General features: G+C 35.2%; 1 protein-coding gene across 1 annotated transcript in view; it reads left to right on the top strand.

Annotated features, from left to right (window-relative positions):
* The first annotated feature begins 8005 nt into the window (after positions 1–8005).
* The window catches only part of LOC122813882 (nuclear factor 7, ovary-like), a 294417-nt gene continuing 286437 nt past the window's right edge, over positions 8006–15985 (top strand). Inside the window, exon 1 of the mRNA XM_044086423.1 lies at positions 8006–8097. Within this exon, the coding sequence (XP_043942358.1) occupies positions 8014–8097 (84 nt within the window). The 5' untranslated portion in view covers positions 8006–8013. The remainder of the gene's footprint in view (positions 8098–15985) is intronic.

Genomic DNA, 15985 nt, shown 5'->3' with positions numbered 1-15985 from the left:
TTTACTTTATCATGCTTGTTATACTTTTCTTGTGCTCGTTTTACTTTTACCATGCTTGTTATACTTGTGCTCGTTTTACTTTTATCATGCTTGTTATACTTGTGCTCATTTTACTTTTATCATGCTTGTTATACTTGTGCTCATTTTGCTTTTGTCATGCTCGTTATGCAAGTTGTAAGTAACTTTAAATGTTTTTATAAGTATTTTGAATAATATTTTCAAATATTGTAGTTTCAAACATTTCGTTTAAGAATATGTTTTGTGCTGTTTCTTTGACTAATAAAGCATTTTGTGCTTTCTGAATGCTTCATATTGTTTTCTTTGAGAAATAATCATCTGTACGAGTTTTAGTATCTGAAATTCGTTTCTGACCTGTCATGAGTTGTTTAAGCACTTCAGAATGATCCACATGTCTGTATACCTCCATTTCTAGCTGTGCACCTCATGGCTCGATTTCTGGATCCCATTCTGATACCATGTCACTCATCTGGTCAGGATAAAGCAGACGAACATCCATGGGTTTGGTTCATGCAACTGTGTTGCATACAAACGTATCACGATTGAGGCTTAGTAACTTAAACTTAAACCAACTAATAAACTGACTACTGCACTTATACATGTTAACATTCTGGCTGTTCACTCAAAGGGGCACTGTTGCCTGCACGTGCTCTGTATTTATATGCACGTGGCCACTGACTGTTAAGCTTCTTAAAGACACAACACACACACTGACCTACAGATAGGAAAGGGACTTTCATGAGAAAGAGGAAGTTGAAAATGTAACGGTTACTAAGACAAAAAGTAAAAAGTTAGTGCTACAGTTTCAGTCGGTGTGATGAGTGCTAAGGGAGATTTTAAGGCATTTGTGGTAAAGGATGGGTGTAAGAGGGTTGAAGATATTTTATTTTTACTAGATATTGTATTTTTAAACTATAAACAAAGGGATCAGTTTCAGAGGTTATTGGGAAGGGGGTACTTTAAATCTTATGAATGTTGTGAAGTAACAGTGAAGCTAATAAAACCTGATATAAAATAAGTGGATGTGAAAATAGGGAAAGTGAGTAGAAGATAAGTAGTGGATTTAAGGCAATGCCAAACGTTTGTAATGTTAATTGTTTTAACCAAGAGATTGTAATGATTAAGGAAATGCTGCTATGGAGTAAAAAGCATTCATAAAGTAATCCTCTGCGATTTTAACTGTAGCTTGAAAAATAAGGCTAATAAAGTTTTAGATGATAAATGTAAGGAATTGCTAAAATGTGACTAATTGCATGGGAGGAAGGACAGATGGGGAGTAAGTTTAAAATGGAAATCAATCATTTCTTGTTTTCAGAAGGTTTGGAAATAGTTGTTGTAAAATAGATATAGCTGTATATTCGGGTAGTCTGATATTTGAGGCCACTTCTGGGGGAAAGTATAGAAAGAGAAAGGAGAATTACCAGAGAAAGAGAAAATGGTTATAGGATGAACATTAATATGGCATCTTTTTATGTCACCTGGATGAAATGGTGGAGAATAATTAAGAAGAAGTATGGGAAAGTGTGTATATGGAAGTAGAAAAAGAATGACTCGAGGAGAGAAAATAAACAAGATATTGGTAGAAGAGTTTGACCAGTTCATAGAGCAGAGGAGTTTAGGCTGTTTTAAGAAGAATGAAAATTGTGAACTCTGTAAAGAAAAAATAAGACTTAATATTTTTTACAACAAAAACTTGGATGATTTATTATGTAGACAAAAAATCCTTTTCTGAAAAGTAAACAGTTTATATCTTTTTTCATACAGAAAATACATTTCATAGGAAATATAAGCTTAAAATTAAGTAAAGAAAATAAAGAATAACGTTAAAATTTGAGGTGTATATTTTTCACAAAAAAAAAGCATTATTATTATGGATTGGGTGTGTAAAGAAAAAAGTGGTAAATAGATAACTGAAAGAGCCTTTAACAGAAATAAAATATGAAGCATTTGGGGAAAAACTATATATACTGGGAAGACTGAGAATATGCTACATTCAGAAACAGAAACTCTTAAGAGGAGGTTTCATAATGGCAAAAACAGAAGTTTGGGGTTGTTTAATTCAGTGGTTCATTTGAAATTGTTGCATTTATTAGGGGTCTTGAATAAAATAATGTTGGCTAACAGTAAAATGGCAAGTAAATTATTCTTAGGAATTCTGTAGAGTATTGAGATAATATAAAACAATGAGAAATGAAATATGAGGAATGATTTATCATAATATAACAAATATGTTATTGTGGAAGTTAGATACAGAAGATATACTCAAGAACTGAAAAGAAGGGTTCTAAAGGTATTGTGGGTTTTATTGGATCGTGATTATTTAGGACATGGAAGAAAAAAAACTGTAAGTGAGAAGCATCAAAAATGTAAACAAATATAGTAATTTTGTGATATTTATTTAGAGGTTAGTAACAAGTGCCAGGGCTCTATTCTTGGTCCTTTATTATTCTCTATTTTTATTAATGATCTCTGCAAAGCTACTCCTCATGCAACCTGTATACAATATGCTGATGATTCAACAATAATCTGCACAGGCAAATCTTCATCAGAACTACAGTCCTTAACTCAGGAAATGTTTCACACAATAGAGTCTTGGTTCTTAAAATGCTGCTTCCTCCTTAATCCTAAAAAAACTAAGCTCTTGATGTTTACCCCTACCCGGAAGCACATACCTATTGATTTCTCTGTTACTTCTAACAATGGTACCCTCATATCCCCTGACACTACCACTAAGCTTCTAGGAATTACTATAGACAACAACCTTAACTTTGACTCCCATATTAATAACACAATAAAAACAGTTAACAGAAAAATGGGCTCTCTATATAGAGTCAAATCCTTCCTCACTCCAATAGCTAGATCTACTATTGCCCATTCTCATCTAATCTCAACACTCCTTTATGCCTCACCAATCTATACCAATCTGTCGAAACATAATTGTCTCAAACTAGCTACCTCCTATAATAACATTGCAAGATTTGCCACTGGTAATCCCTGTAGAACCCATCACTGTAAGAATCTGAAACAACTAGGATGGCTTGAACTACCTCATCAGCTTCAATATAGTCAACTTATCATTGCTCATAAGATCCTCTACCACCCAAATAATACCCCAATACTCTCAAATATCATCACCCCCTATAAAAATCTCACTAACTTACGATCAGCAAATAAATTGTTAATTAACATTAGTAAGTCAAACAACTTGGCAGGTGATTCTCTGTTCTCAAACTCTACTGGGAGAAACTGGAACCTTCTACCTACTGAATTAACTTCTCTTCCTTCTCTACCCCTCTTCAAACAACAACTGAAAATACTCCTGAGAACAAAATGGCTATGCCCTTGTAACAACCCTGACTATCTGATTAAGATTACTTTTTTTACTTTCCCTCTTTTGTCAATTTTGTACTTATTGTATATGTAATCAGAACAGTTTATCTGTAACTTCTATGATTTGACTCATTATAAATGTCATTTTCTATATATTTGTAAATAGTATTTAACTATTGTCTTCTCTATTTTTGTATTTATTATTAACCAGGGTGTCTGTATCTTGTAGATGATTACTAACCAGTGTGTTGTAAAATGTATCCCAGTATTCTGTGTTTTTTCTATTTTTGTATTTATTATTAACCAGGGTGTCTGTATCTTGTAGATGATTACTAACCAGTGTGTTGTAAAATGTATCCCAGTATTCTGTGTTTTTTCTATGTAAACTCTTGTTTTTCAGAGGGTGTTTTTTTAATAGGGTGTTAATATCTTGTAGATGATTCAAACCAGTGTCTTGAAAATGTATCCCAGTATTTTGTATGTTTTTTCTATGTAAACTCTATTTTTATTCTACACAATTTTTTTTTACTTTTTCATCTGTTTTGTCCTGGAGCTTTTCTCCACGAGCCTCTACTGAAAATGGACATATATCCAGTTAGACTAGCCCAGTCAACAAATGTAAAATAAAATAAATAAATAAATAAAAGCACAGATTTGAGTGTGTGGGAAGAGAGACATTATGTGGTTTTGTCAGCTCCCCACTCTTCGAGGAGAAGCAGGAGAGTACATTTATTCTTGATGCTTGCTCCTGCAGTGGAATCTGTGATGAAGATCTGTGATTATGTGGGACTGCTGGTTTTCAGGGAGTTAGAGGAGTCTTGGGGGTTATATCACCTGTAGAAGTACGTGAGATGCTGTAATTGACACACCCAGTTCACAACAAATCCTGGCATTCCATGGGATATATGTACTGGGATTAGGGAGTCAAAAGTGTAAAAATCTCAAATAACTACCTAGTTCCTATATGGAAAATGCTGAGGGAAAATCAGTACTAAGAAAACAAAACCTTCAGCTGCTGACCAGATTCTAATGAAGTTTCCAGGTAGGAAATGAATGCTCTAAATGTGCTTTACATCACTTGCTGGTTCATGAATAAATCTTGTTTTATACCCTGATTGGGTACTCTTTATTGGTGCCATGGTGGTTACCAGCTATAGGTTTTGTAAAAATTTCAAACGATCCCTAACTCCTGCCTTAAATGATGATCGGTGTCCCCTTATCCTTTTCATGATGATTGGCTAGGCTGGACCAATTTTCTGAGAAATGAATGAATGATGAGCAGGAAGCAGGGGCAAAAAAGAGTGAAAAAGTAAATGCTAAATGAGATATCTAAGAAAAAAGTAGTTTTTGTAATGCAGAAGAAAGTATTAAATGTGTTTTCAAAATGTAAAACATTTAAAGATTTTTGGGAAAAAAGTACAATAGAGAGTCTATTATCAGAACTTTGATTATCTGAAATGTCAGTTTTCTGAACGCAGTCTTCCAAAGTTTTTGGGTAGGAAAAAATCATAAAGTCCGAATATGCAAATGTTATAAGTATTTGCTTATGCATATTTTTTTAACTTGTTGTCCGCTCATGTGTGAAAAATATTCTTTATTTTCCACTGGAATCACTGAATGGTTGAAAAGTGTATTCCCTGCATGCAGAAAAAACAAAATTTTAGAAGTTTATTTATCCGGTTCACTGTATGTTTTATTATCCAAACTGTTTGATTATCCAAACTACCATAGGTCCCAATTAGTCTGGATAATCGACTCTGTACTGTAATGAATGTGTTTAAGAATGAATATTTACAAGGGATAAGTATGGACTCAGCATTGTCTAAATTGCATAATGCAGATTAAAAACAAGAAATTAAGAAGACAGTTTGCATGTTTATGGTATATATTGAAGAGATGGTGTGAATGTAATAAATTGAATAACAAAGAATTAAGTGAGTAAAAGTTTGATAGCAAAAACAGTGGGGGTAAAGAGAAAGAAATTAGGATTGTAAATGTACATTATATTAGAAATATGTAAAACATGTTAAATGTGTAAATATCTAAAATAAAATTCTTATGGACTTCAGGAAATGTGACAGGCTGTTTAACATCCAGCTAGATTAGCATCAACCCATACAGATGGGACCTTGACTTAATATTTAGTCTAAAGGATGATCCTTCAGAAATATAGGACCCCCCCCAAAAAAAAGTGCAATGCAGGGTCAGTATTAGAACATGAATGGTCATGGTGGTTACCTTTGCGGGGGAGGGGGGGTAGAAGGGATGTGGATTTCTAGGGTGATTAGTTTGTGGTCGGATCTAATCAGAGAGGAGTTAACTATTGGTGCAGAGCAATGGTCGCCCATGTAATAATGACCAGGTCAGGGATGTTGCTACCTCTAGTGGGGGTAAGAACGAGCTGGTCCAGGACATTTGAATTAATGAATTCCAGGAAACGTTGGGCAAGTGTATTGGTACATGAGTAGTTTTCCCAGTTAATGGAGGGGTAGTTAAAGTCATCCAGTTTGAGAGTGTCAGGTTGGACTCTAATATTCTCCAATACCCTTTGTGAAATACCCGGTTCCCATGAATTACCACATCAATGGTAGTCCACTGAATACAGAAGGGTGTTATAAGAGATCTGTTGACACAGGCTGACAGCAGCCTCTCTTTTGACTACCACATTGCCACTGTGGTCAGAAAGACCTTCTATGTGGCACATCTCATTACTAAGGGTTTTGCATCCGGGAAGAAAGAGGTCATTGTCTTCCTCTACTCTTCCCTCATTAGGCCAGTCAGAGTACAATGCCCCATTTGGCATGTACCTCACTAGACACCTGCAGCAACTGGAGAGGCTGCAAAAGTACCTCACAAAAGGGGATCCTAGGCCTTAAACACTTGTCCTATATGGACAGACTCAAACTCCCAACTATTATCTGTCTCATATCGCCTACTTAGAGGCGATCTCCGGTTGACATACAAAGCCATGACTGATCCAGCTCTGTTAGAAATGGTACATCTAAAGAAATCTCAATCCCTCTGCACCACACATTCCAGAGACCTCAACCTCATTAACATAATCAACAGAATGTGCTGAAGGGACAGGTTCATAACCCAGAGACTGCCCTTGCTATGGAATAGACTTCCCATACATGTCAAACAGAGCACCTCACTGGCCCTCTTCAAGAGAAACCTTGATGAGTGGATGGGAAATAGAAAATTCACCCTAGCGATCACTCCAGTGGCTCTACTCGACAGAGGCAGTGGGAACTAAGGTCGGGTGGCACAATGTCAGTGTAATCCTATGGGCTAGGTTTTTAAAGGCTCCAGGGCCATTAGCCTAGTACACACCTATGAACCTATGAATCCATATACCTGCTATATAGAAGATACTGACAACCTTCTGATCTAGCACAGACAACAGTATATATATTTTAAATTCGTGTCTACGTTATGCAAATCTCATTCTGGGCTGCAGTATCAAAAGTTTTTTTTTTATTTAGTGTATCCTATATTTTGTGGGAGTCTTGAGTGCAGGTTGTATAATCTGATTGTTTTAAGCATCTTTCCTTCTAGTCATTGCACAGTTTATGATGATCTTTGTTGTAGTCTCTTGTGTGTTTTTTATTAATATTCTGTATTGTAGAGTGGAACTACCAGAATGTATTCCGTAACTGGCAGTTGTTACAAGACTCCTTTCCTACGTTGCTTTTAGCTGGTTTGTTTCTTTGCCTCCTTAATCTTTTCTTGCAGTTTCTTTTAGTGACCAATGGAAATTCTTTTAACCAGTAATTAGTCAGTGCTGTCTGTTTTAGGACATTCTTTCAGATTTACTTGTGTTTGTTTTATCCCTCAGAACTATGTTGTCTTGGTGCCTTCTGCTAACCAGAACTGGACTAGAAAAGTATGGATGGGGGAACATGGCAGAAATGCATCAATGCGGTTGATAAAGTACAAACATAAACCACATTTAAGGGAAATATGCACCGAAGAAAGACACTGTTTGATTTTTGGGGTTAAGGTAGTCTGTAACACAGAGAAATAAATTTCCAGACATTAATTGGAAATACAATAAATTGAAATGGTTTTCCTTGACTTGGGAAAGCTTACTTAAGATAGGGGAGTTTTAAGGGTGCAGTAGGAAGTAGGATATTATTACATAATTTCTGGCTTAACCCACTAGAGTAGGGTAGGGAAGTGAGCCACCTGGTGTATTTGTGTGTGGGGAGATATTACCCACAGCCTAATCCCGTTTTGAACAGGACAGCTATTAATCACCAAACTGTATTTGCAGTTGTTTTCCAATGTTTTGCCCCATTTTATCTTAGTTGCCTGATAGCGACCAAGACCACTCCCTTTCTAAGACTTTATGCCTTCATTCTTATTTAAAGATACAATTAAGGGTTCTATTAATTGAATAATTAAAGCTTTATAAAGTTAATTATAGGTATGCATACCTAGCACTGCACTAATGGGTCTTAAAGTTCATGGCAGTGTCTGTATGCCTTTCCTGGCACTTTACAGAAATTGGTGATGGGTATAGTACCCATATTGGTGTTTTACCCTGTCCTTGTAATGGAAGATAATCAAAGTACATTTGCAGCTCTTTGTCTTGTTGTTCATGTGGTTTAATTATGTTTTTGTTTTTATTATTTTTTGTTCAATCCACAGGACAAGATAAAAATGGCTATAACATCTCTAGACTCCAAAGTGAAAGAACTTAAATACATGCAAAACCATCATGAGAAGGAAATTGGAGATATAAAAGTAAGTAAGGTGAATGGTCAATTCCAAATGTCTTAAAGATAAATAATTTGTGAGAAATGCATACAGCCTCTTGGTATTTCTCCTATTTAAAGCTAATTTTATTGCATGTGATTTATTGGTTATCATTGAGAAGAATTTGAGAAAAACCTGTTGGCAATACCTTTATATTTTCTGTTGAGGTCTGAGTAGTGATGAAGAAAAGTGGAAATGTTCTTAATCTAAAATTCAGGAAGGTATACTGTTATGTATGGCAGTATCTTGTAAACAGTGCTTAAAGGTTGTTTTGTAATACTTTACTCATATATGTGAAATTGATTTGTGCAGGCATTTGTTAACATACTTTTCTGCAAGATCGTTCAAGCTGTTGTCTTATGATAGCACATGATGATAAAGACTTGTCAGTAAATGTTTTACCCACTGTCCTGAAGTGCTGTGTTGTCACTTTACAATGGTTATTTTAATCATAAATGTCTTACTTTTTGAAAATTATACCATTATTTAATTTACGGTCCATTTTAGTCCAATCTTTGTGCACCTGTAAATTCACAGCACTGTTTAATGGCGTACTATATATATGTATATATATATATACTTGCACTAGTGAATGGAGCAGTGCCTTTGCAGTGCACAATACGTATCTTATGATACTAAATGTGGCAGTCAGAACTGAGTTAACATGAAGGTGTTGAATTCACAGGACGTTAAAAAGATTATTAAAATATATGTACTATATCCTTATATATCACAAAGTACCTCTTCATACCTTATACCGCCATACTCTCCCTTCTTCACTCACTTCCTTACTTCTGTCAAAGGATTCTCTTTCTAAATATACCACAACCCTTTTTTCTCTGACTTCATATTGCAGTTTTTGTTTGTATTATACTAACTTAGCTTTAGCCAGTTTATAGAGAAATTAAACTTTCTATGAATATTAAATCATTGTCATATATGTTGAATGTATTCTTAACCGATGTTTTCATATTATGTCCAATTTAGTGTGGTGGTGCTGTGGTAGCATTGTTTCCTCACAGTTAGACGCTGTCCGGTTCGATTCTCAGCTAGAGCGTCTTCTGCGTGGATGGGCGTACCTTTGTTGAAGGTTGTGCATCAGGGCTGGTAACTCGACACTGAAAAATTATATTGCTCTGCTTATTTGCTTGCTGTGGGATTTGAAGTCTTCTTAAGACACACAGTCTTGCTGTGCTGTTTACTGCTGAATCAGAGACACATAGCTCTGCATGACTCCATATGTAGTCTGTTTAAAGCACCAAGCCTTTCAAATTGCACACTGATAAAGAAATATATTTTGCAGCTATAAGCACAGTTACAGATAACTTATTTTATAACAAACCACACGTAGTCTGTCAGATTTGTAGCATATATTTACAAAGTTTTCCTTCATTACAGATATGAATGATGACCTCTACAAAATACCTCTCTCTGTCCTTCTCTCACATAACTGAATTACTACAATAGCTATATACAGAGCTAGTCACGCACACAAGAGATTGTTATTTCCTCCTGGTATATTTTTCTGGCCTTCTATGGGAAGTCACATAATGTCTGTTTATAGACTTTTCTATTGTCCTTTTGTGATTTTAAGCACTTTTGCTGATGTGAGGATGCCATTCTGAAAGGAAACATCTGTATAAGCTGTTCCTACTGGAAAAACATCCCGTATTGCTGAATTTATAAAAAAGGATGTCTGTTAATAGATATTTGTTCTACAAACATGAGAAAATCATGTAATGCTTGTTTTCCAGTATTGCTTTGTTAGGCATTTTCTGATGCTGTGAAGAGAAGCCTGTCTGTTATACATATAGTATGAATGCACATTGTAAACTCTATACATATATTCAAGCAAACTTTTTCTTTCAGCATATTTACAACAGAATTAATTTCAGCTTTATATTCATAATATCTAACAATTCCCTCTGTTTTTAAACATACTCAAAACATTCTATATAAAAAACACATTAAGAAACAAAACCTTTAATTTATGACTTAGAATTGTTTCATTAACTCTTTGCAACCGTTGAATTAACTATACCAACATTGTTTTGTCAAAAACATATTGAAATAGTGACCATTCTTGCTATTAGAAACATTTATGCATTTTGCATATCTTTATTCTCTCTTGTATAGCTTTAATAAAGCAATTTTAAATCATCTCTTGTTTTTTAAACCATCTCTTGTATAGCTTTACAATTTAACAGGTTGTAAATACAATTTAATTCTAAACAATACAATAGTAACCATTATGATAGCTATTAACAACTTGTAAAATATCTTATTCTGTCAGGTTTAATCCAATTTACCAGTATTTTTAATACACTAATAACTGTTTTTTTCCTCCCCCTAAAAGAGTATTGTCAAGAAGGAATGATATATTATTTTCTGCAGCTTTATTTTAGACCCTTGTTGTTTATTTTTTCTGTAGCTTTATTTCAAACCCTTGTTGTTTATTTTTTCTATAGGTTTATTTCAGACCCTTGTGCAGTATTGCTTATACAGTCAGTGTAAAACTGAGAAAGTACCCCTCCCCTGTAGTACTATTTACCTGCTTTATGCTGTGAGAATAGAATGTATGTCAGCCCAACACTTTGGCCATACATTTACTTTATTTGGTTACTAATAATAAACTATGGACTTTTATTTGATTTGATCATTAGTTGGTATTTACACCCTCCTGCACAATTGATTTGAACTGTATGTATACTATAGCCCATTTGCTGGCTGTACTTGATGCAACTGAGTTTTTTTTCTTTTAACATTTACTTGCAAACAGATTATCAGTGACATCTATGCACAATTGTGACATTTTATTACAATTACCAAATAGTGTTGCTTGTAAACATTTTAACAAGTATGTTTTAATAACAATGATGCTTTAGAAAAACTCAAGCTACTTGTCTGGTAATCAGTCTTGTTGTTTATCTTATCTTTCCAACATTTCCTGTAACTATTCATTCAGTCTAGGAAGGTCTGAGCTCACATTTTATACTCTATAAACTATAATTAATTCTTTTGGCATTTTTCCTTTAATGTGATTGTAATTTGCACAACTATGCATTTATACAACATAGGTAGACATTATTGTACAATTACCTTACATGGATTTCAGTATTTTTTATTTATCTATTTAACTGTCCTGCCATTAATTTTACAAAAACTGTTTGACTAATACCATCTGTGATTTTATTTATTTTTAAAATTCAGAACTTTAACTGTTTGGTGTTACTATACAATTATAACATATGCTTATTTATATTTGCTGTTGTCTGCCTTTTGCTTTTGTGCATTGTAAACAAATGTACTCTAGATGAAAAGAACACACATGCATGTCTGTCTTGTATATGTATATCTTTATACAAGCATGTCATGTCCCTACCATCCTAGCATACATGCTTAACCATTTTCAAAACATAAACATATTATAAAATATATTTCTTTTGCACAGATTAACTGTGTATGCAGGAAATTCCCAGTCTTTGTCAGTTGAGCTAATTTAGTTCCTTTATCCTACAACTGCTGTTGAATTTCCTGTGATGTTGCATGGTCTTTCTGACATTCTTTAGTAAGCTGTTCTGCTGAATTTGAAACTCCTATGCACTTTTGAAAAGATGTGTGTATAACTAACTTGTCTAAGCTTCCTGAACTCATTGTGTCTGTCTTTTAGAAGTTTATTACATTTCTTTGTAACAAAATGTACTAGTTTCTATCAGTAACTGATTTGACTGTTGTTGCAACTCTGAAATAAACCTTTTACATCTGGTGACAGAACATAACTGTCTAACATTTGAATATAATGTCAACATATTAACTTTTCTTGGTTCTTTACCTTTACAATTTTTGTCTGTACAGTCTAACCTTTGGATAATGTCATGCACTGTATTTTTATGACATTGTACACACAATAAACAATTTTATACCACACATGATTTTATTTCAGATACCAGTCAAATATTATAATCCATTTGTATAATGCCTTACTATCAAATTGCAATCCATTTGCATAATGCCTTACTATTAACTTGCCCTAATAAGGTTTTACATTTGCTAATATGCTGTATATACATTTATTCTGTTATTATTATTACCTCTATGGCATTCATACTGTATGTAACACAGAATAATTTTCTTACCAGTCAACAGACAGGCAGATGGCCAAGCTGCTTTACTGTAGATGGTTGAAAAGTTTCTGTAGTCACTTGTGAAGTTGGTACAGCAAAACTGGCAGATTCAGTCTTACAACTTCGTCTTGTACCTTTTCTGGAGAATTTATGGAACTGCTCCACCTTTCTGCAATGCAGTCTCACCGGATTTAGACGTCTATTAAACTGTATTGCTACAAACTGTTGAAAACTGTAGAAATCTGAAGTACTTCACATAAACGTTACTGTGCTTTTACAGGAGTGACATTACCCATTCACTCCCCTTGTTTTTGGATACAGGCTTGGAACGTTGTCAAAGGGTCGACCGGAGTTCCTCTGTGGCGACCCCAAACCGGGAAAAGCCGAAAGACACAACATTTAAACTGTAGATTTATTTTTTGAAGATTGTAAAATTATTGTTCTTAAAATGTTTTGTAGTACTTTGGAACTTTTCTCCCTGGACCTCCGTTGAACATGGACTCATACACAGTCAGACTTTTACAGTAATCAAATGTCAGTCAATAAAAAAAATATTTGAAATTGTTTAAAATAGGATTGATATGTTAAATAGATTTTGCATTTTAATGGCAAAGAAAATTATGTTTTTGGTAGCTGTACCAATCCGTATTTCAATGCAGTTAAAAACTAATTTGTGGGATTTATCAAGTTTTAACTCTTGAATGCATTCACTGCACATTATTGATAGTAAAGACCTGCTATTATGTAATTCAAATCTGGTTCCAACTCCATAGGTCTACACAAGTCATTCTGTACCACAGATATGTGTACTACAAACCACAGGCCCACACAAGCCATTCTGCTTCATAGATACAGCTTCTTTCCTCAAAGAGCCTCACAGGCTGTCCAGCATTATAGATATGTTTCTTTGCTGTTGATTCACATGGGCTATTTTGCATTACAGATCTGCTCATTAACCCATAGAAACACAAAATACATTTTCTTTATGGATCTGCTTTATAGATGACACCCATAAACCTCTCCAAGGTATTTTGCATCACTGATGTGAATTATCAGACCCTGCAAATGTACATGCGTGTGTGAAATGCAGATATATATGCATTGCTATCATTTGATTGAAAACTCAAAGTATTGAAACTCAAAATATTGAAAACTTATTTAATGTAGGGGCAAGCCCCCATACCCCGTGCTAATTATATGTATATCAACTCTGCAATCCCACAACAGTGGGGAAAAAGGTATAATTTTCATTCTGCCTGCTACTGTAGCCTATGGTTTGGATCCTGCCAAAGATACAACTGGTCTGCTTCTAAAAGCAATCATCCCTACACACACTGTCACTCTCGCTGCCCCTATAGTAACCCCTAAAATGACCCTATTTTAGAATGGTTACTATATAAACAGAGTGTCTAAACATCTTCAGAACTTTCCTACTGCCTCAAGGAATAAAATCTGAGAGGCTTCACAGTACACAGCAAATGACTGTAGGCTTCATTTCTGGCAGACAAGTCTCCATAGCAGAAACTTTCCACACAAAATATTGTTGATGTATCTTCTATTTTCTGAAAAATTCTGGCAATTTTGTTTATATCATAAGTTTCTTGTATTTACTGCAATTTTTTTTTTTTTAAGAACAGGGCTTCATTGAATACTGGGACTGTTTTGTGAGACAAATGTACTGTATTTTAACTAAAGTGCAAGGATTTTAAGCTTAGAAATTGTTTTTATGTACTTGGGTTTTTTGGTGCTTATGTACACTTTTTGACTACTTGCCTTCATTTTACTGTTTAAGTCATTTTGCCTGAAGGTGATATATTTAAGTAAGCACTTGCAGTGTATTTCAGGAATAGAAATGTGTTTTATGTTTGGTGCTTGAGTATACTTTGGAAGTTTTTTCATAATTTGTTTTTTCTCCACCATAATGTGGTACATAAAGTAGGAGGACACCAGGCCATACCCCTGTGCTACCTGGCAGTGATACCTTTTGAGTTAGCTTCTGGCATACTACAAGAGCAGATCATAATGGTAGACAAGCTAAGCAGATCCTGGGCAGATCCTCCTGAGTGGAAACTCAATGCATAGGCCTTCCAGGGGTTTCCCAGATGTGGGGAACACAGCAAGTAGATCTGTTCACCCCATTCAGATAACTACACAGACCCCTGCAAGCATGCCTGGAAAACATGTGCTCTTTCATCCCGGTGGTTGGGGGTGTTCCTTTATGAATTTCCACTTTTTCCAATGATCTCCAGGTTATTTCTGAAGATTGGGCAAGTCTATCCAGGAATCAGTTTAGTGGCTCCCTTTTGACCTAAGGAAAAATTGGTTCTCCCTTATGGAATTGACCAGGAGCAATTACTAGAAGCTTCCTCACAGACTGGATGAATTCACACCGGACAAGTGGAGTATGATACACCCCGTGGTCTTACCACTGCAACTGACTGCCTGGGTAATTCAGTTTTGATACCTTACACTTTCGAGAAGATGTGCCGCAGGTACTGAAGGAGGCAAGAAATCCTGTCTCCCCTATTGAAATATTGGCACGTAAAAAGCTAAGTGACGAGAAGTTGAAAAAAAAAAAAGACAAGAGTAACGGCAGAAGAGAGAATCTCAAAACTCGCTGTTCTCCTTAAAACTTTGTTTTGCTTCCCCCACATTGGGGCAAACCCCAACATCCCCCAGACTTATGCATACCAACTCAGAGATCACCATACCTCTGGAAAAAGGGAATATTCCAAGAAATGGCATCACAAACTTAATACATACAAGTCCAATTTTTTGGCCATTCGGTCTCAGTGTTTCAGGACTCGCTGTAATGGGTCCCAACATTTCAAATGGTTACCAGAAAGGCTGCTACTCAATAATCATGTATTAGCACATGGAAGAGATTTTTGAGTTTGTGCCTAGCCAATACCCAGATACCCAGCAAGGATTTTGGACCACTGATGTTTAAATATTTTTGTGACTTACTATCCTGAGCCTCTATAAAGGTACGTCTTGTAGCCATTTCTGCATGTCTGTCCATGGATCCCCCTCTCACCTTTCTGTTTATTGTTAAAGAGTTCCTAAGACGTGTTTTACACTTGAGATGAAATTGTAGATGGGTCCTCCTCCTTGGAATCACAAATTTGTGTTAGAAATGCAGACTGTCACCATTCAAACCAGCTTGTCAGGTATGTTTAAGATTCATTACCTGGAAAACTGCTGCTGCTATTACTCTTACAGTTGCAAGGACAGTATCTGAATTGCAAGCTCTCATGGCGGTAGAATCCTGTCCGGATTTCCATAGAGAAAGAGTCACTCTTGCACAACTCCCTCTTTTATGCCTAAGGTGGTCTCAGAGTTCACATTGAATCAAGTCATCAATCTCCCTGTTTCCTAGATAGAACCAAAACACAAGGGAGAAAACACTCTATAAACTTCGGATGTGTGTAGCCAACTTGGGTACTGTCGTGACAGAACGAAGTCCTTTAGGAAAGCTAACCAACTCTCCGTTTCCTTTTCTAAGAATAAAAAGAGTTGCCCCATGTTTAAACAGACTGTTTATAGATGGTTGGCCTCTGCTATTGTTTTTTTTATTATTATTATTCTCCTTGATGAAAAAATCTCCTTGATTGTATATATGCCACTGTATAGAAATTTTCTGTCATTCGTGGATTATGTGTTGTCATATAAAGACATGGAGCTCTGATTGTATATATGCCCTCATTACAGAAATTTTTTTGTCATTTGTTGTATTTGCACTGTTATGTTAT

The sequence above is a fragment of the Protopterus annectens genome, chromosome 10.part0 (genome assembly GCF_019279795.1).
Source record: "Protopterus annectens isolate FY-2018-M chromosome 10.part0, PAN1.0, whole genome shotgun sequence".
NCBI lineage: Eukaryota > Metazoa > Chordata > Ceratodontiformes > Protopteridae > Protopterus > Protopterus annectens.
Note: the sequence above shows the minus strand (reverse complement) of the source record. Positions and strands in the feature narration are given on the sequence as shown.